The following is a 22,820-nucleotide window of genomic DNA, read 5'->3' as shown; positions in this document are numbered from 1 at the left end:
TTCACACATTCGGACAAAATACTCAAATATCACATAAGTGATCAAGACATACATTAGATCCATTTACACTCTTTATTTTCTGTTCTTTTGGATTATTTTTTTGGTCTCCAAAGATGACCACACCTAAAACCAGCCCTGAAGCCGATCCCCAAATAAAAAAAAAGATGATCCCTCAACAAACAGATCAACCTGTGGGTTCGAATTGTATTCCTAATTCCATAGTGTCACAAACCAGGTTCGACTTCACAAATAGTTTTGGTTTCCGGGACACGTCACTGACAAAAATAAAAACCTCTTCGGAAACGGTTTTGATATTTACAAGAAATTTATTTATTTACAATACTGTACAAGTGTGTCATGAACCCCCAACGGTTTTGTATACCCGATACACAATCACAAGTCTAACGACTGTCACTGAGAAATTAAATATCGCGAATCTCTGATTTGGAGCTAGAGTACAACAAAAATTAACTTTACAGATACGGGTTCTATCTTGCCGGACGAGGTGTGTCGGGACGAGCTGTCTCGGACTTGTCCACGGTACGGTAGGCCTCTCGACTGGGGTCCCTGTGAGGGTAAGATCAAAACCATGAATTTGTAGATAATGACATGTTCATAAATTAGAAATGAATACTGTTTCGACAGCAAAGCACAATTAACTTGATACAAAGCAAAATGACAAATACTTATTTACATTAAATTTACAGTTTTTAAGACGAGAGCTGTCTTAAAGCCTGACTCCCTGAGCTGGAAATATCTGGCTGGAAATTTCTGACTGATCCGTATATCAAAACCTTTCTCTGCAGCTATCGCTGGTAGAATCTGTAGGCTATCGCCACTACTTCAAGTGAATACATTTTCCCAGAATAAAATTCTCTCGAGGTAACGCTCTACAAATTTCTGCTATCGCACCACCGATCTGAACTCTTGTTATCTCTGACTTCGCTCGTATCCCCCGCCCTGCAAACAGGACGCTGGGATACTCTGATGAGCTTCACAGAATCTTGTGAAGGAAATGGCCTATGACCTTTGTATAAAGCATCTGGCTGCAGCTGTTCAAGACCGCAGTTAATAGACAATGTTCGCATATGCTATCCGAAAACTTTCAATCGAAATGCACACGTTCCATACCGGATGTGATTCCTGTTTCATTGCGGACCATGTGGACACAATTTTGAGCGTCGCATAATGCAATCCGACCGTTCGTGATTCGAAACGGAGCCTGAGCATGTGACGGGAATTGTAAATTTACAACACAGATAAGTTTTACAAAATTCCCTACATTATTACTTTTTTCAATGAAAAACAAAATCTCTAAACTGGAATAACAGAGTAATGAATCAGTCTTAACGACCGTTTCAAACCTTGCAGAGTCATGACCGTGATGACGCGCTGGGCACACCATGAATTCATCAGAGTATCCCAGCGTCCGGTCTGCAGGGCGGGGGGGGGGGGGGTACGAGCGAAGTCTCTTACATGAACTGTCCAGCAAACTTCCCTAGCATAAACGTCCACAAGAAACTACCACAAACAGCCCTCTAAATTTTATGTAACTTAAAAGCCACGAATTCTTTCAAACTTTCCCGCTACGGCCTTATTCGGGATACCACTCCCCAAAAATCAATCACAGTTTAGGCCGTATCAACATAAGTGAGGCGGACCGTGAAGACCTAATGAATATTAAATATGAAGAAACAAAATTGCGCCCTCTTGTGACACATAGAAATACAGCTTCAAAGATCGGTGTAGAGCTGGAAAACGTCATTTCTGCCAATCCTCAAGTGAAGGGGTAGTCTTGGATACAAGACGTCCTTAGCGGTGCGATGTTTCATCGCGCACCGGTTATTGGACTGTACATCGATTCACCGAGGCGGGCGCCATTAGACACACGGTTCGTTCTCAGATGTTTATAATTATGTCTGTGGGCGTGTTCCTATATACATTCAAAATCGTGGACGTTGAGCAAAAGAGGACAATAGGGTCCACGATTGACTGAACGTCCATGATTGACGATCGTGTACAAAACATATGGGAGTCTTCCTAAACAGTTAGTGGACTAATAAAAGAGTGACAATAGGGGGTCCACAATTGAAGGTGTTTATATGACTGCATGGGTTCTTTGAACGAGTCACCGAGGTTTGTAAATTTAACAGAACGCCCTCTATCGATTTAAGTATTGAATATTAACAATTAATTGCAGCCAATTAAAAAAAAAAAATAATGAACTGGTAAAACAGCACCACTCATCAGCAGATACTTCTTTATACGGCTGTGTGAACATCGCCGCCTGGTGTCGAATGGTGCCCCCCCCCCCCCTCAAATTTGCAATGCCTTCAAAAATGTCATGATTTGGGGGCATCGTTCCTCCATTCACGGACCCGGATTTTCGCCACTGATATCGGCGGTCTGAGGGGAGAGCAGGCTCCCTTGATATGAAGAAACACCAAATCTTGCGTCCGCGAGCGATACATCTTTTAAGTCAATTAGTAAAGCAAAACATAACGTGTCCTTAAATAAAACTATCCATATTCAGTGAGAGCAGTGAGTCTCCGTTTCATGAGGAATTACATTTTCAACTTAGAATTTTGCCAGCTAGATATCATAGTGCTTATGCAGAACATTTTGATTTTAAACTGCACAGTAAGATCAAATAAACGTAAGAACAGGCAAAATCAACAGAGAATGGGATAAACGGATTGGCAAAGGCAAATTTAACATTATCAGCTGGAATTAAACCTTTTGTTTATTTTGTTCCTTAAAAGTTCTACTAGTTTGAAGCTTATAGCCAGGATCACACTTATATGTAACTGTAGTAACACATCACAGTTTGAAGAGAATTTAAACTAACAAATGACGTCATTGTGTTGTCATTATTGTTCAAAAGAGAGTGATAAAAAACTATATCTGTAACAAACTGCAAAACTGTACTGATATAATAAAAAAAACTTCAGATATATATTTTTAGACCTTTCTGATGATAACACTTTGACCAAAAAAAACTTGATTAAGAGAATTTACTGCCTGCAAATGTATCCATTATTATGTTATTCTTTCTTACCACAAACTGATCAACAAAGTCGGATATTCTTTTCAAACTGCACAAATATTTCTAAGATATATGTCTCCACCTTCAAGATGATAGCAGTCTGACAAAAGCTTATTCACATCCCAACAAAAGTACCTAATATTTAAGAGTTAAAACAAGCAGTAACAATGTGCCATGTCATGATCACCAATTTTGTCCCTCATTGCTTAGTTTACAATCAGAAAACAGGTCGTAAATCCATGCCTTTGGACACTGTGAGTGCAATACCCGGGGTGTCATGGGGTAACTTTTCTCGTTTTCAGATCCAACAACCTAAAAATTCCGGAAACCAAATTATACTTAAAAACTAAAAATGGATGAACAATTAAAATAATGTATAAATTATACTAAGTCATTACATGTTACACCACATCTTTATCAATAATTACTAATGTGGTTTGTATAAACTTTGGCTTCGCCTCCCTCTTCCGCTTTGCCTGATTATTTAAATCCCTGACTTTGGAGATTTTTTTGCTAAATAGCTTCAGGGATATCAAAATCTATGATGTTAGAATTCATATTATTGTTGCTCTCTATGACTTTGCTTTCTCTTGCCAATGTAGGCCTACATATAAATATTCAGGTTTAAAATGTTAAAGTAACCCTCCCCGGGGTTCTGTTTCTGTATCTGTATGGCTACGTTGCAGAAACCTATTCAGGCATTATCGCAACGGAGTACTGAAGTACTCAAGGCACTGGGAGTTATGTCTTTTATTAGATGAATGATGAGAGACATGAGACCCATTTTGTGGCACCAGGGTTTACAAGGTGCTGCGGCCACTACCAGAAACACCGGGGCGAACCCCTTCTCTTAGCGACAAGTGTTACTGGGTTCTTTAACGTGCATTACACAACACACGGGACCTACGGCTTTGCGTCCCATCCAAAGGACGAAGCAATAGTGGTAAAGTGCCTTGCTCAAGACCACAAGCACCATTTTCCCACGGTCGGGATTCGAACCCGTGTACCACAGCACACGAGCCGAACACCGTAACCATTGGACCACAGCACCCCAAGTGGTGTGTTCCAAGTTGGAATATAAAACAAATGAAAATGAAAAAAAAAAAATGATATTAAGCCAAAGATGAGAGTGTTTTCATTTCCGTTAATTGAAGGCCAAACATTAGTTCCTATGTTGACAGGAGACTGCGCCGCAGCCGAGACGAAGCCAAGGTTTGGGAAACTCATTTGCAAGAAACTTCAGTCAGTATGAAATGTTATACGAGCCATTGAATATTCGTTTTCTTTCGTTTACTATCCTCGAGTGTCTTGGCCGCTCATCTCAACTGGAATTAACTCATTAATTCACAGAGTTGTAATCGAGTCAGTCACAAGTCATCACAAGTCATCACAAGTCATCACAAGTCAATCACAAGTCATCCAGTCTCAAGTGAGTCACAAGCTAATGAGCCGTGACTGAAGGCATTCGTTCCTTTGTTACTTGTGATCTGGATTGTGATTGTCTTGTGATTGGTTTGTGATTGGCACATGTGATTAACTTGAGATTTGACTTATTTAAGCATGGAGTTGTGGAGGTATCCGTCCCTCGCCGTGTATACAAGTTACGAGCTAATCTTTATTATCACTGCTGAATAAAACAACTACGGTTTGTTTCCATGGACACATGTTATCAATCACGATTTTGTACATTTTCAATACTCATTCTTTCAAAGCTTCTTTGTGATGGAGCCTGATATTCAGTTTATCAAAAACAGAAACACACGTTATGTAAACACACACAGATATTTAACTATATATATATATATATAATAATTATTAATATTAATTTGTTTCATATATACAGTGACACCAAAACTGCTTATCGGCAAGCAGTGATATTGTTCTCATGCTACAAAATATCATTTACACTTCTATAGTGCACTTATTGAAGAGGGTCATCCAATTACGGGCAAACTCAAAGCAGGCTCTGTATCCAGGATGATACATCTGAAAGCTACAATGTTACTTTAGTTTTGCCCTTTTTTCAATGTGAGATCGACTCTGTGTATTCATTCAAGCTCAAGCCGGTGTGGGTTTGCTAGTGGGTTGCTCATCTTCCAAAAAGCTAACTACAGCTAGGGTCAACTGGGTGCAAGTTGGACTGTATTCTCGTCAAGTTTGACCAGAATGTTTTCAGAGTGTAAACAAGGCGTGACGTCATGTCGTCTCAGTTTATTTTGCAATCATCTTTGCAGATCTGTGCCAGTCATACCTTTTGGCCGAAGCAAACCTCGCCCCCCCCCCCCAAAAAAAAGACAGAGGAATTCATAACTGTCTGCTATCAAAAGCTACAATAAAGATGGAACCATCTTTTGCCGTAAGCTCAGGTTTTTTATCGTAGTATTTGATTATACTGCGAGGGTTCGAATTCTAGACTTCTTGAAACTTTCAAGATAATTCTAATTCTTAAAACTGTATGTCATTCGTACTTCTCATAGGCCCTACTTGATATTGTAATCGCCAATCTGTTTGAACAATAAAAGATGCAACGCTTGTTTCCTGCACGTGGCAAATGTGAGTTGAATAAGAACTGTACGAGAAAACTTGCTCCTCGAAAAGCGGTCCACGTTACGTGATCAACAACTGGTTGTTTGACAAGCGGCCACAAATTGAAGAAGGGACAATTAATGGATGAACACCAAAGCAGTTAATTTAATATACTGATGCTATAATTCAAAGTTGTGAATCGTTCGACTTGAGCGGCTGCTTGGTTCGAGTACGGTTACAGAATTGTCAGGGCAGCTATTTGTGGCATCGGCATGATACAAATTGCCAAATTGAATGCGGAAATGTCCTCCATTTCTATGGCCAAACGAGCCGGACGACAAAGCTCTTATTTTTTTCATGATATTTTGTGGGAGGGAAATGATTTCATATATCAACTCAAAACCATTCCACATGATGCTCTGAGATTTCTTGGATTGATGTGTTTTTACTGAGACATTCTCGCCTTTTGCATGCACGATGTGTTTGAAGTTTTTTTGTACTGTGAATAAAATCTTGAAAATCACTGACATTGTATGCTATGACAACAATGTTGGTTAAATGTCTTACTGCGGAAGTCATTTTTCTAACGTTCAATGCCGACGTCAAGTAACTAGATAACGTCATCGCTCAGTGTAATAATGTAAACGCACAATGCGCGCGGCAGACACTCCAAATACTATCAACATGCTGCATCTACTGAGCCCGGCCCTTAAGGCCGAAACTAAAATTCCACTTCTAAGTTGGTCATTAGACTCAGTGCTTCGGTGATTTGTGTCTCATCGTCAGCGGTCAAAAATCACCTTACAAAAGAAAGCTTTCGAAAAAAAAAGATTTTTTGCCAGGGCCTCATTGCGAGACAGATCCAATTCAGCAAGGTTGGGCAGATTTTTCAGCCCAATGGCAATGGGCTCCAAGTCTTCACTTTTCAATGCGCAGTAATGCAGGGTCAGTTTCGTGAGGGTTTTGATTTCCCCCAAGTGAGACCATGACCGACCGGACCCAGCAAGGGTCTGATTGCGAGACAGATCCAATTCAACAAGTTTGGGCAGATTACTCAGCCCATCGGCAATGGGCTCCAAGTCTTCTCTTTTCAATTCGCAGTCTTTCAGGTCCAGTTTGTTGAGGGTTTTAATTTCCCTCAAGTGAGACCATGATAGACCTGATCCAGCAAGGGTCTTATTTAGATACAGATCCAATTCAACAAGTTTGGGCAGATTACTCAGCCCAACGGCAATGAGCTCCAAGTCATCACTTTTCAATGCGCAGTACTCCAGGGTCAGTTTCGTGAGGGTTTTGATTTCTCCCAGGTGAGACCATGACTGACCTGACCCAGCAAGGGTCTGATTGCGAGACAGATCCAATTCAACAAGTTTGGGCAGATTACTCAGCCCAACGGCAATGGGCTCCAAGTCATCACTTTTCAATGCGCAGTTCTCCAGGGTCAGTTTCGTGAGGGTTTTGATTTTCCCCAAGTGAGACCATGACTGACCTGACCCAGCAAGGGTCTGATTGCGAGACAGATCCAATTCAACAAAGTTTGGCAGATTACTCAGCCCAACGGCAATGGGCTCCAAGTCATCACTTTCCAATTCGCAGGCACTCAGGTTCAGTTTGTTGAGGGTTTTGATTTTCTTCAAATGATACCATGACTGACCTGATCTAGCAAGGATCCTATTTCCAAACATATACAATTCAACAAAGTTGGTCAGATTACTCAGTTCCCCAAAAATGTGCTCCATGGCACTCCCCGTCAGGACGCATCCTCTGAAAAACACGGCGTAAAGCTGCGTCATTTTTTTCAGGCGTAGTGAGGAAATTAAACGTGACAAGTCGTTCTGAGAATCATGTGTAGGCGGATAAACGCCACCAATAAACATTGATTTCAGACGTGCCATTCTATTCACTTGATTCACAAAATCTACACCTAACCTTCGGAAGGTTGTTGGTGTTATGCTTAGGGAACGTATCCTTTTGAGGCGAGCATTCCCTCCACTCTTTTTTTCGTCAGTAACGTTGTTTAGGAAGTACATCAACGATGTCGAATGATCACCACTTAAAGCGCCAACTGCTTGGACATTTGAAGCAATAACAGAGTTAATTAACTCCGTTGGTGGCAATTTCTTGCTCTGGCTCTCAAAGTGACAATCCAGGGCTATGTGTAAGTTTCTATCATCCAGATCTCCACATCTGACTTGATGTGATAATATTTTCAAAATTGAATTTGTACTTGTCCCATCATTGTCACCGCAACAAAAACGCAGAAGATATTCAAACCCTGCTGTATCAGACACTTTACGAAAGAACGTTTCAAATCGCTTCGTTTCTTTGTTCGATGTTAAACTTTGGTAGTATATCGCAGCGCAAACTTCTTGGAACGTCTTATGGATGAAATGAACATTTTTACAAGTGTCGATCCCCTTAAAGACCCGCTGGCTGGTGAGGATGCCAGCTCGTATTGCCATATCAAGCACATCCGGTTCAAAATCCTCCTCTTGAAATGATAGCTTTTGAAAATATGAAAGTAGACCACCCAAAGCAACCTTCCCAATTGCAATAACAAGCCTTGATATCTCTTCTGTTGACATTTGTGTCTTACGTTTAAATATGTAACGCAGTGCCTCTTTATAAAGCCGGAACATGGTGTCAGGGAGTGTAGCACTCTCACTCCATAACAAACACATCAACAACAACAGCATGGGACTTTGCGCTAAATCTTTCAGAACATCTGATGAAGTAATCCTCTCAAGAAGTCCATTAGCTTTGGACAGTTCTTGTGAGTAATATTTGCGCACATATTCTTTAATATCGTCCTTGCTAAACCCCAACACTTCCACAAGAGCAAACGGTTTTTCAATCAAAGTGTTCTTTACCAGTTTGTCATAGTGTGATGGCCGAGTTGTCACAAGTATACCGCATTTTTTGTACTCCCCCTTTCGATTAAGCATTTTGAGGATCGAACCAAACTCCGTCTCATCAAGTTTGGTGGACTTGAATTCATCAAAACCATCCAACAGAAACAGAACGTCTTCGGGGTTGGCTGTAATGAATGATTTCAAATCTTCTCTATTTATGGTCTTTTCATCTAACAACTGATCAAACACCGCTTCAATTACATCCGACTTTTGTTGCAGGGAATGCATTTTCAACACAAAAACAAGTTTGTACTTTTTCAGTGCAGCAACAGTGCCACAAGCCCAATCGTAGGCAATTTTGTCAAGAAGAGTCGTTTTCCCTAAACCAGCCCATCCTCTTAAAATTGCCCGTATAATTGGATAACCCTCTCTTGATTTGAGTTTGAAAATATCCCAATACGATTTTACCTCTCCCTTCAAATCATCATTATCCTTTTCTAATTGTAGCTTTGTGTAGATGTCCATGATATGTCTTTTGTCGTCATCGACCCATGGAAGCATCTGCACATAGCTACCCGTCGTCTCATATATATAGTTTAACTCCTTTTCGCACTTATTCGCAGCGAGCTGAGCTGGATCATCACGACGAGTCTCCTGTGTCGTACAGCTTCCTGGCTGTTGTTGCCTTGCACTTGACCCACTCGATTCTGATGTGAAAGGTAACACAACACAATTTGAAACAAATCATGTAAGTCAATCAAAGTGAGAGTTAGGTTCGAATTTTGTTGTTGACTGGTTTTCATTTCATTCGCCGAATATAACGAAGAAATGAATCTTAGATTCAGATTTTCGTCAAGTGGCAGATTGGCTCTATTGATAATTACTGAACTCTTTCATTCGGGCCACTTTATTCTTTGTTGTTCCATATGTTATAATGACAGATAGCGATATCTACTAATGACGTTAGGTTGGATGATAAGTAACATTTGCTTTTGACATACCATTTTGTTGAAAAAAAAATGAAAATATGGCCGCAGATGCTTTTACTAAAACGCACTTACAATATTCTGAAAGTATTTACCTTTTGCTTTTTATACTACATGTATACGCGTTTACTTTGTTTTGTATGAATAAAATGGAGTAAATGCACCAGATTTGAAGTATGTACTGGTATTTACTTTACATTTTGTCAAGAGTTTTGATGATCAAATTAACCACTGTAGTGTATGCAAACCAACTCCTCATTGCCAGAAATGTTAAGGTCGCTCAAAACATTCTTTGCCAACTATTCAATTGAACATCTTTAGAACGGATAATGTAATACTGACCGATAGTGTAGTAACATTAACTACACTATCAGTCAATTTATGTTACATTATCGGTAAGTGATACAGTATCGGTAAATTTGTGTGACATTATCGGTAAGTGATACAGTATCGGTAAATTTGTGTGACATTATCGGTTGGGTGATACATTATCAGTTGGTAAATACATTATCAGTTGTAACAACCCATGATGTTCTATACAGATGATCTATACAGGGCCACCCCCCTCCTTCTCCATTTTATTTTGCGGAGGCCGTGTTTTCGGCGAAAAAAAAACTGGCTGCCTTTCAACATGGATGAGGCGAGTACCATTTTTGATGTTTACTCCCTCAATAGAAAATTCACTGTTATGTAGATTATATTACTGAACTGTTCAGGTCTTTCAGTACAGTCACTTAAATGTTTGGTAATAATTGCCAACACTATAGTGCCCTACCCAGGCAAACATTTTTTTTTCCATCGGATAACAATCGTGACTCCCATTTAGCCTTGGACGGTTTTTCACGGTAAACCTTTGCTTCACTTTCGTACATCTTAATTTGAGGGGCGTGTTGCTACAATCACATTTTGTACATGACATTTTGTTTTGCCGGTACTCTCTTTTGACCTATCGCGGTAGAATCGCGTTAGGGGTCCGCTCATAAGTCCGACGCCTCAAAGGTCCGACGCCTCATAAGTCCGACGCCTCATAGGTCCGACGCCTCATAAGTCCGACGCCTCATAGGTCCGACGCCTCATAAGTCCGACGCCTCATAGGTCCGACGCCTCATAAGTCCGACGCCTCATTAGTCTGACAACGTAAAAATAAGGCGTTTAATTTGTCGGACTTATGAGGCGTCGGACTTATGAGGCGTCGGACCTATGAAGCGAAATTAATAAATGTTATGCCTCACAAGTCCGACGCCTCATAAGTTCGAAATTTCGGACTTATGAGGCGTCGGACCTATGAGGCGTCGGACTTATGACACGGCCCCTCGCGTTAGAAACGCGTCAACGCTGCTTGCGAAATATTGTCCATTCACAGGATATACGAATGGACGCGGAACGCGCAACATCTGAGACAAACAAAACTCTAGCGTACAGAAACTCCATAGGGTTGTCTAAGGGGCGTAGCCAACTCGCAAACGACGATAGGTCAATTTCGGCTGAGCATTGCAGTATAAAGTTTGAATCGAACATCATTTCATTAAAAGTGAAAGCCATGGTCCAAACGAAATGAAGCTCGGAGTGTAAGAAGGTTTGCAAATCCCCTCTATTTATGCTCTTGTCGTCTAATATCTGAGTTCGAATAGTGACTTTTGTATCTTAATCCTGTGCCAGAGTTGTTTTTTCTGTGGTGTAGTAGTTAATTCGCCGAAACATCTCTGCTAAAGCTTTAAAAAATGAAGTGTTAATAAACCAGTCGTCGTTATTATCCCAAAGTGTGCACGGTTCTACGAAGATCAATTTATTCTCTGCGGGCTGTAACGGTCGGGTGTCAAATCGTGGTAGCACAATCACAACCAAAATATGACACCGGTACATATTTATTTTGGAAACCAACAATATGATATATTATCAAAGCTAATCGCTATATATCAGCATTCACAGATTATAAAGAGCATCATAACAGACAAAAGAAATTCGTTGAGTGCACTTCTCCATTTAGGTACATTTTTTTGAGGGGGGGCAGTTTCAGGACTGTTCTTTTTCACAAAGGCAAATGTCATGTCTTTCTTGTGAAAATGATTACGCCAAGTGATCGGTGCATTATTGTCCTAGTCTGCAAAATTACTGGCAAACTTCTGTTTACACTGTGCAATAAAAAATGTCTCAATAAGTGGTGTGCGTGTGTGGATTTACCTGCTGAAGTAGAAGGCATGCTTCTCAGTGGTATCCCTTCTTCACCGCCGTCACTTTGACTGTTGGAGCGCCGCCGCCGCCCATCTGAATACAAAAGACAGGGACATTAAGTTGGTGTGCGTGTTGTATAGTGGCCCTTCTTATTTAAATTTCTTCACTTTGATCAATGGATAGCGTTAACTCACGGAAAAGAAAATAAGTCTAGTAAATGTCAAATGCTTAAAGGTTCAATGGGATGCATGTCTGTGGTTGCATAGCACCCAGTTAAATAACAGTTGTCTTTCATTTCAAGAAATTTTATGCAAATAAAATGCAAGTATGTTTGATCTTTTTTTTTATCAAAAAAGTGTTCCCCTTGTAAATCTAATAACATTACACTGATCAGCGAAGTCACAAGACTAACTGTAATGTGAGAAGTAAATCCAGTATGGCCACCAGCAAAAAAGAAAAAAAAAACATTTTTCTTTAATGATTAGAAATTTTGAATGAATGTTTATGGTTATTATTTGCATATCCTGCATAATAAAATCCATACATGGAAAACACATTTTCCAGATTTAAAGCGCATTCCACTGCGAAAATCAGATTTGGTGGAAAAACTAGACACACATACAATTATTTCTTCAAAGAAAACCGTTATAGCGCCACCTAGCGATGACCACGAGTGCCCAAGCGAGCCAAGCTGAGGGACAAGTACTCCGTACCGGTCCTACTAAAGCGGGTCAACAAGCGTCAACAAGCCTCAACAAGCGTCAACAAGCCTCAACGGTCGTCAACGAGCGTCAACAAATTTTAAAACTTGGTTTTTTGAACGCGAAATGTACGACGAATTTGTCTATAAAAGTTGGCCACCATCTTGTTTATAAACAAGACGCTTTTTGACGCGCTTTAGTAGGACCCCGGGGGTCTTGTTAATGTGTAGCTAGCCGTACTTCGCATGCGTGAAGTGTACAGAGCCATACTACGCATGCGCGAAGTCTACAGCGCCATCCAAACAAGATGGCGGCCAACATTTATCGACAATTCGTTGTACATTTCGCGTTCAAAAAAAACCAAGTTTTAAAATAATTTTAACTTTAATTGATATGTAGAAGATGCTCTGTATTGCCTTTTCTACCATATAAAGCTGTTTTTAATGTTCAAAAGCCTGTACAAAATTTGTTGACGCTCGTTGACGACCGTTGAGGCTTGTTGACGCTTGTTGACGCGCTTTAGTAGGACCCCTCCGTACACACTTTCATATCATAGCACGAAATTTAAAGGAAAAAAAACATTTACTTCAAGGCGATGTGCAGTGGTGCAGCCAGCGTGTGTGGGTGCGCGTCGTGCTGTGCATGGTCATGGTGTAAATCGAGGACACACATGTGAAACATCATCGAATAATGGATGACAGGAGTCAAAACGAGGACGACCTCGATAAGAAAATGTGTAACAAAACCAATGGGAGATGTTGCAAAAAAGTATAAACAAAAGATCGATGATGAGGAAAAATAGAAAATCCTCGATTTACACAATAACGAACCTGTTTGTGTATATTTTGCAAGGAGTTCCCCATTTTACGATTTCCTTTTTTTTATTTAGGACTCAGTGGAAAAAAGGCTTTCGTGAAAAAAATACTAGTGAATATTGGTTTTACGAGTGCTTTTTTTAACGGAGCGCGAACGTTGGCAATCGAGTCGCCACGAAAAGCTCCATGTATTGTTTTATAGCGCCACCACCCTCCTTCTCTATTTTATTTTGCGGAGGCCGTGTTTCCAGCGAAAAAAAAACCTTGTTTACCTTTCAACATGGATGAGGCAAGTACCCTTTTTGAATTAATACTCGCCCAATAGAAAATGACCTTAAAACGCAACTGTTATGTAGATTATATTACTGAACTGTACAGGTCTTTTGGTACTGTCACTTAAGTTTTTGGTAAGTGCCCCTATCAAAGGACAGGGCAACGTCAAAATATTAACCCATTCTTACCTCGCAAACGACGACATACTCTATCCGCTCGAAATCTCACTAAATTATTCAGAAGATATACAATCAAGAAACAAGAAAAAAAACAGAAAACATGTTTCATAAAGGGTACAGCAATTCATGGATAACGTATGAGTTCATGAGGCAAAAATACGGAATGTCGGTACCTTCTGAAAGGACTATGGGTTTATAAATGTCTGTATCGACACAAAAAAATGTTTTAAGCACAATATGCTTAAAATTATCGCATACAAATGTACACGTTAAAAAAACAAATCAACAAAATATTAATTCCTTGATGTCACTAAACTCAATGGAATTCCTATCCCCTGTTGCCGTTTTTTCAGTGACTACACAATCATTCGGCAGTTTGGTTATCATTTTGCAGCTGAAATGTCACTTCAGTGACAAATTACCACTTTGATACCTTTGTTCTTAAAACCCACCCGGTTTTGAATTAGTGGTGGTAAATACACACAAATTGATAGTTACTCGTATTATGATTAACCCCAAATTTTGTCTTTTTGAGATGTAAACGCCATGTTTTTGAGGAGAATCGATGTTTTCACGTATCGTGTTTATTGCTTTACAACTTTATTTAAAAAGAAAAGAAAAAGAAAAAGACAAACTCTGACAAATGCTCGTGTGTGCATTGCGTTATAAGGTTTACAGGGTTTTTTTTTTGGGGGGGGGGCGGGGGTTAATAGATATTCAAAAATATTGTTTCCTGGCAACAACATTCATCTTTTCTTTGAATGAAATTGAAAATGCTATACCATCACGCTTCTAAAGAAACGGGCGAAATATAATTATTTCGCTGGTCTAAATTCAGTGGAAAGTGTTGTACTCACAGTATGTAAGAATTACTCCGATCAATGTGAGACTGAGACCAACGATTCCAATGCAAGTGCCAATGGCTGCCCAATCTCCAGCAGTCAATCCTGATCCTGCTGGTGTAGGTTTGGGGACCGTGGGTGCAGCCGGTACGGTTGTCATGTTGTCTGGTGATGCCATTGTATTTCTATACACGGGTATGCTGGATTGAAAATACAAAATAAAGATGACTTAAACGTTTAGTGCTCGTCCCTGAGGGCCAGCGTGTGTTCTCCTGTATGCATGGTTGACTGACTGACTGATGACTGACCGACTCCCCGATTGACTCCCCGACTCACTCACTCACTAATTAACGGACTATTCTTGACATCAGGATGGAACTGCCCAATTTAAGATTATCGAAAGATTTAAGTTTGTGGATGTGTTGGAGGATGTTACAACTGATAATGCAGTAACCAACGGATAACGTATCACCAACTGATAATGTATCACAAATTGACCGATATTGTATCACTAACCGATAATGTAGCAAATATTGACCGATAGTGTAGTAAAATTTGTATCCGATAATGTATCACGTGTCGACGGATAATGTAACTACAAATTAACTGTATCCGATAATGTATCACCTCGGAACGGATACCGTATCAACCTATAATGTATCAAAAATCAACCGATAATGTATCAGTATATTTGGAAAAGGTGGAAATATTGCAAATTAATTAAAGTCTAATAAGTTCCTTAACTATGATGAGTCCCCACTCGGGAAAGTTTATCATTAAGATTTTTTTTTTCTATTTGGGAGGGAGTTGCTCTGGTTTGGAGACGCTCTACTTCCAAGTGGGCCTAGGCTAGTGGTGTACCCAGCTTTTGATGTCGGGTGTGGGGGGGGGGGGGGGGGGGGGTAACCGCACTCGCACATCCGCGCCGAAATTAATGTGGACAAGTTAATTCTTTTCTCCGGACACTTGGCCTCCGTATGGGCTCCGTGCTCTAAAACAAGAGGGCGCGTTTTACCACTTTTGAGAGCACCATGGACGGGATATAGCGTGTGCGTACTGTAATGTACTGGTTCGCGCTCAAAGTTCACCACTTCCAGAATGTGCCAACCGGGCTATTAGCCGCAGCGTCTTCGCATGATCGTCAGGCAACGTCGGCGCGCATACGTTCAATTTAACTTGCGATGGTATCCCAGACTATTCCCTTCCCCAATAACTTTACATCATTCAAAATACGCAGTGGATGGACCGGGAACCAGTCTAGGTCCTCCCCCAACTCTCCGTTTCTGGCTGTTGAAGGGGCACTTGTGCACGGAGCCCATAGCTCCATGGTAAAATCAAAAGCTGAGGGGGGGGGGCGGGCTCGTGTCATATTTTCAACGGGGAGCGCTGATAAAATCCTACAATCATGTACACTATATTACTGTACCGTACAAATGCACCGGCTTTTGTTAAAAGGGAGGCACCGCTCGCTTGTGACGTCATTTGTTATTTGTCCACCCACTGACTTCAGTTTGTTGAACCCATACAGTTTGCAGTCCAAACGTCACGAGCCTGCTGTACCCTTGAGGCCAACACAGGCGCGGATCCAGGGGGGAGGGGGTTTAGGGGTCAACACCCCCCCCCCCCCCAGCGGTGACACCCTCCCCCCAAAAAAACATACCGGTATAATGTCCGCCTGTTCAAATTACGGACAAAGGCAGCTTAGATAGGGGGTATTTGTACACCATTCTGTAATCCAGTGTTAAAAATCGTCGAATTTGAACAGCGCCGCCTATTGAAATATGGTACCCTCAAGTTTTTGATTTTACGGAGGCCAAGTGTCCGGAGAAAAAAAACCCTGTGTACATTTTCAGATTTTTTTGCTGATGAACCCCCCCCCCCTGCGAACATTCCTGGGTCCGCCCTTGCAACAGTGGCGTAAATATCTAAGACAGCACGACGCGACGTCTGATGGTGCGTCGCTTCCTCATGCGGTGTACGTGCTTAGAAACGGTAATTTAAGAGGCGACGGCACGACGCGACGGGCGACTGCACGACGCGACTCGACGCAACGACGCCACGACGCGACGGGCGACGGCACGACGCGACGGACGACTGCACGACGCGACGTTACGACGCGACGGCACGACGTGAAAGCACGACGCGACGCAGATTTGGCGTCTATATAACACCATATATTAGGCGTCTTTAGAACACCATACGTTTGTGTTTATCACACAGTAATTATGAACTCAATGTTTTACCTTTATCTCAATCTCTGTATCGGCAATAGATACGAAGTCCTGTATGTTCGGTTTGTGAATCCAAAGGCAATTGGCGCGAATATGGCACTGATTTCCCGCCAAAATAATGGCTGTCGGGTGAGAACACGTCATCCGATCAAAATTTGTATCTTTGTACTTCTCGATAAACGTGTTCAAGTCGGCTCACTTTTTGCAAGTTTACGTTTTTGAGGGAAGCTTTGAAAAATTATTGTTTAAACAGTCGTGAATTACAGATCTTTGTATAGGTACGCATTTCAAGCAATTAATGCCTATAAATGAACGGTAACATTCCAAGAATTATGGTTAGAGGACAAAAATACACAAAATTAATTTAGTAACAACCATTCTCAAAAGTACAGAACAAAAACAAAATGATGACAACAATTTGAAAGGTAACTTCTTAGTTCATTCTTATATAAAGCAAACCAAAATCAGGTATGGGTAAAAAGTCATTTAGGTACAATTGATAATTTCTGAATACAATAAATTTCGGTGAAAATAAAACACTATGCACTTACTACACTGTGTTCAATGTTGGTTTTCTCAACTTATTGCTACATTTTGGGCTTTGGGCAAAATTTACTTACATTAATAAAATCTGAATGAAGAGCGGAACAATCAATTTTCATTTGTTTAATTCTTAATATATGTTTCAAAATGTTACAACCACTTTACTTTTGCAATGTCTGATTTGAATCGTTATATTCTCTTAACATCTGATGCAAAAAAAAGCAGTTTAGTTAAAATATTTTTCCAGAGATCACCAATATTAAATTATGGAATAACACACTCTAAGAAAAAAAAATTGTTCAACATTGTTTTTAAAAATCGTCATATTTTCTTTGTCTACCAGCTTTGTTGTTGATTATGAGTATATTTATGTATTTTATGGTTGTGCGCATTGCAAATTATGACTGCAGTGACAATGTTCTTGAAAGAAAACCGAGACAAGATAAAATAATGCCGAAAAGTGAGACGGTGAGTTTATACTGTCCCCCCCCCCCCCCCACACACACACAATTTTTTTTTTCCAGAGATCACCGATAATAAATTATGGAATAATACACTCTAAGAATAAACAAATAATTGTTTAACATTTTTTTTAAAATCATCATATTAATAATCCTTTCAATGAATAAAAACGAAATGTTAAAAAAACATTAATTCACAAAATAGATCGTTTTTATGAGGGAATATTATAAGAGCGTCATTGAAGGTGCTACTACACGGTAAGTGCTTGCAAGCACGTGGTAGCGAGCAGGATTCACTGCATGATAAAACGAAGTGAATACAGATTCTTTATATGTTGACTACAATCATGTAATCTACACGTTTGCTATAGAGCATTAATTAGCTTGAATAATGTTTGTAGAAACCAGAAAGCGTTAAAATTACGACTTTAAAAGGGTATTTAGATTATCACTTTATTGCACACCGTTTTTTTACGAATGGAAGAGGCACTCAGACGGTATGTCGTGATCACCTGCCGCAAGAGGGCGCTATGAAAATGATCCACTTATGGGTGCAGGCCAGTAAATCAGTCTAAAATTGTCTACGCCGGCGAAATCACGATTTGCATGCCCTCAAAATCTTCCGTATTGTAGTATCAAATTGTGGTTCATGAACTTGAGGGTTTGTCAAGAATAAGGGTGGAAGCTGTGCACAGGACCGTGAGCTTGTATTTATGTAAAATTTGGATGAAATTGAGGCCCTAAAGCGCTCTATTTTGCAATGGTGTGTAGGCATCGTTTTTCAAAATGGCGATGGGCTTCAGGACTATCTTAAGGGGGGATCCTCTTCGGATGGACATTTCTCCCAAGAAGTCATTGGATTAAAACCCGAATGTCGAAAGGAAAATGAACGATAATGAAATAAGCTTTAATTTGATGTGTGTCTCGAACACATCAGAGAGTTGTGAGTATTTTTTTCTGAATTTCTGAAGTGGGGGCATTTACCATTGGGGTTTATGGACATTTATTTACTAGTCTGCCCCCTTATCACAACACGCATCACTATACAATTTCGTTGGAGTCGATTCCGACGATCGAAATAGTCGAATTCAGTGAGGGTTGCATTACAATTGCCCTCTTAATTTATTACTGTAATATCTGTGCGCTATAGACCTAGTCAAACTGCATACACGAAGGTCTTGAAACTAAGACTACAGGTATCGCGGAAGAACAAACGTGGACCTATCAAATGTTTGTGTGATAATGCCACGAGGCATACATAGTCTACATCTCAGTACATTGATGTGAACCGTTAACTGAAGAAACCCTTGCCTATCCGTCGAATGAATCTGTTGCCGTTTTGAATCGTTTTGTTTCTGACGGTTACAACTTTTCCGATCGAGCTCTTGAAAGGAGATGACATAGATCTGCTGGTATGCTTTGCCATGTACCTAACTGTTGCAGAATAGCAGATTGAACTGTACTTGGGGCGTAAACCAGACTGTGACTGTGACTGCATGCACACAGTTCAGTGTGTGATGATGACTCAACAGTGGTGTGATTTGACGTAACTACTCATTAAACCATGACTTTGTACAAGAAAAACAATTATCTGAAATTTATCTAAAAATTAATAATTGCTGCGTCAGAATCAACAAAAAGATGAATTAATGGGTTAATTGGTGAAACTGCGTTCTCAACGTGTGTGGCCATCATCAGGATTGTTAGTCGGTCAATAGAGCCTAAAAGTAGAAAGATCACTCGGTGAGCTGAGCTGACACCCTCGCGTGGCCCGCCTACGCACATTTTACATCGGGTTGCCTTTAAACCTGAATATTATTGTGGAGTGATTTCTGACTATGACCTCCCTCTACAAACACTCATGTTGGAATTATGTCTTGGTATTGTGAAAGTAAAATTGAGACACTTGGACATGGGTAAAACTGAATTTCGTTTGCGACCTTTTACATCCGGCATTATCGTTAGTAGGTCTCCTTGCCCTGCGCACTTGTGTTTTTATATCGTCTACTTGCGTGGGAACGAGAATGCATATACCGTTGAGAAAATTTGTTCTAGATTAGCGGGGTTTGCTTGAGCAACTCATGAGTGCAATCTGTAAATGGTCAGTTTTAGATTCTTTTCCTAATTCCATGCATCAAAAGTTCTTTATCAATTTTCTTGCAACTTAAATTCTTAAACGACATCTTGGTCTTGGTGGCATTTTCAGTTTCACCTAATGACCGCCACAAATTTCAAGAGTTCTCATCTATACGTACACCGACGGTGGAATATGCTTCCGTATTGTGCACAAGTCTGCTTGTACTTTTGACGTGAAAGGTCATTTTCGTTACGATATCTCTTTCGATTTATCAGTTTCCACAAAATGATATGCTAGTAACTATATTACAAATAACTCTTTTTCGGATGTTCAATGAAACTAAATAATTGCAAACTCTAGAACGTTTACACGTTAATTTTCCTATTCAAGTTCAGGAAGCGCGTCACCAGGGGAGAACTTTCAGGCTCTATAGCATTGCAGACCTTGGCGGTGTCCACGACCGTAGAGGGCGTCATCAAGTATTTATTGAATCAAATCCAGTCTTAGGAATTTTGGCAACGCCCCCTCCCAACCAAAATGAAAAAAAAATAATAACCGAGCATATCTAACGCTCACATTATTCAAATAAATATTTCACAATCCATCCAAAAAGGACCAAAAAGTAAATTGAAACAAAGTAATGAAGTCAGCCGTTTTGCAATATAATTTCTGTTTACTTTCAACCACCCCTCCCCCTTAGAGTGGTGATTTGACCAGTGACATTTTTCCAAGCAGCATCCGTCTAGTTGTATTCGCATCGTGTTGTATCGCTGTGATATGCATGAAAAAATAAATTCAAAAAATAAATTCAAATGACGAAGAACATCCTTTTAGACACTTGCAATTAAAGTAAATTATTTTCAAAGGCATAGTATTCTTACCTTTACCGGGCAGTGTGTCTACGTTGAACTTAAAAATCCTTGCCTATCGAATGAATCCGTTGCAGGTTTCAGACGGTCTCGGTCCTGGCGGCTAATTTTTTCTCCCGATGATATAGGCTTACAGCTAGTCTGTGGTTATTGTTGGAATGAATTGCCACGTACCGAACCGGTGCAGACCGGATTGGGTTTTAGGTCGTAAAAAAAACAGACTTTGGTCGTCTCGTTACCATAAAAACCAGCGATTAAACGCAGAGCTCTAGGCGGGACTGTTGACTCAATGGTGGTGCGAGTTCACGCAATCGTCAACGCAGAGTAAAAGTAGCTGAGACACTAGTCCTGGTGAAAAACGGTACATGTTAATGGAGTACTAGGATATTTCTACCCAGTAACTCACTGCTACGGTCTCTGTCCATACGTCCAATAGGTCCGAAACCAAAGCAACCGAGGGCGGGCGCTAATAGCGCAATCCACTCCGAGCAGTATTGGCAGTGTCTTCAATATAGGTTTTCCCGGCCAAGTTAGCAGATTTGGCGGCCAAATTGATGACCAATCACTCATTTTCGCACGAATTTGAATGCATGTGGAGATCAACATTCAATTAGCAAACAACACCAATCAATTTAACATGAAGCATGCGATTTCACTTTTTAATCATGCAATTTTAACAACAGGACATTCAAATTAAAATTGCACAAACGAAAATCCAAATTCGCCGAAGCTTTCAGCTATGTAAGTTTGGTCATTCAAATTCACCATTAAGCAGGCATTTGTGAAAATTAAGCAAATGAATTCGAAATAGGTTTATGTCATTCCGTTGTTTGTTAGAATTTGGAAGACTAGTATGGCTATACAAAACTGTCCCCGAAAAGATTCTGCCAGTACTCTGATCACCGTGCACACTGTTAGCTTGAAGCACTAGAAATATCAACATGGCAGCTCATGGGCGTTACATGAGAATTTCAAATGTAGATGCTTGGCACGGCAAGAGATCGATGGCTAACAGACCTGCAGGAGACAGTATCCTCATCAGGGCGCTACTCCGCTTCAAATTGGCCACTATCAAGATGAATTCGAATGCTATTTCTGCTAGGAAAACCTATATTTGGCAACGGCTTCAAATTACACATGAGTCTATTAGAAGTGGCTGCAGCCACATTCCATAGACTCGTGTGTAATTTCAAGCCGTAGCCAGGTAAACTCGAACACGGCCTTTGCATGGGTACAGTCCAGTAAATATGGGTTTTCCTGGCTATTTTAACACTTGTATTACACGAATTCCCTATATCATTACTTTAATTTCGTCCCCGATCATCACCAAGCTCACTTCTCAATTTGAATTTCAAAAAGCTACCACTAGATTTCATTTAAGGTTCAGTATAATTCAAATTGTTTGCATTCCGATTCGTCCAAAATCTTTGAAATTCGTCTCGTGAAGTAATCGCCGTTGAATTGACAAAGTAAATTCGTTGTTTGTCATTCGTTATCATGTTGTTGTCATTACATTTCGTTTCTGGTGACTTAAAGTGTGTACGATTAAAAACTGCACCCAATTTTTAGACTTATTTGAAGAACTGTGCGCATTAAAACAATGATAATTTCAACATATATTACCTTATTATGTATAAATAAAAGTTGTTAGCTGTATAAGGTAGGCATTTTTATTTTTGTGTTTCACAATTAACATTAGAGTCAGGAATTGACATTTCACAATTTGACGTGGAAACTAAGCATTAAGGTCAAACACCTTCTTAGTGTTGCTTTTTGATAGACATTTACCTTATTTCTGTTGTTTTATTCATACAAAGTCATTGTAAGGTGCATTCTTCACGAAGTATACTTGATGATCAACTTATCGATGAACAACACATGTCAATAAGCCATTGCATTTTCCTGAACATAATGCAAAAATGAAACGTATACATAGTATGAATACATGCCATCAGACATGATGCTCCATTTTCGAAATGTTTTATACTTTTACTGTAATATACACCCAGTTCCTACAAAACTGCACGTGCTCCCAAGACTTCTACTCCTAAAAGGCCGCTAATTAAAAAAAGGGGGAAATACGTTAACAAAATGGGCACGTACTCTTAACAAAATATTACGGGGCTATCAGCTGGTTGCAAAAAAGGGCACGTGTGTACGGGGAAAGGTACTCTTTCCAAAATATTAGGGGAAGGTACATACTCCTCCCCCCCCCCCACCTCCGGCCCCCACTCACCCAACTGGCTG

General features: G+C 40.2%; 1 protein-coding gene across 1 annotated transcript; it reads right to left on the bottom strand.

Moving 5' to 3' along the window:
- Window positions 1-5,526: 5,526 nt before the first annotated feature.
- LOC119725469 (NLR family CARD domain-containing protein 4-like) lies at window positions 5,527-14,570 on the bottom strand. The gene is made up of 4 exons (XM_038196877.1): window positions 14,408-14,570; window positions 11,592-11,675; window positions 6,412-9,131; window positions 5,527-5,550 (listed from the first exon to the last, which is right to left on the bottom strand). The coding sequence occupies exons 1-4, from the start codon at window positions 14,568-14,570 to the stop codon at window positions 5,527-5,529; spliced, it is 2,991 nt and encodes a 996-aa protein (XP_038052805.1).
- Between the last annotated feature and the right edge of the window lie 8,250 nt (window positions 14,571-22,820).

Source organism: Patiria miniata, unplaced genomic scaffold (assembly GCF_015706575.1).
Source record: "Patiria miniata isolate m_02_andy unplaced genomic scaffold, ASM1570657v1 HiC_scaffold_19, whole genome shotgun sequence".
NCBI lineage: Eukaryota > Metazoa > Echinodermata > Asteroidea > Valvatida > Asterinidae > Patiria > Patiria miniata.
The sequence above is the reverse complement of the archived record's forward strand: the minus strand, read 5'-3'. Positions and strand labels throughout refer to the sequence as shown.

Bases quoted from the DNA above. Each gene is read 5' to 3' on its own strand.
- LOC119725469 (XM_038196877.1), bottom strand. From the start codon at position 14,570: ATGGCATCACCAGACAACATGACAACCGTACCGGCTGCACCCACGGTC. The intron at 9,132-11,591 runs GTAAATCCACAC...CTTTCACATCAG, and splicing joins CATGCCTTCTACTTCAGCAG to AATCGAGTGGGTCAAGTGCA. The intron at 5,551-6,411 runs GCAAAAAATCTT...TTGTTCAAACAG, and splicing joins TGTCTCGCAATGAGGCCCTG to ATTGGCGATTACAATATCAA.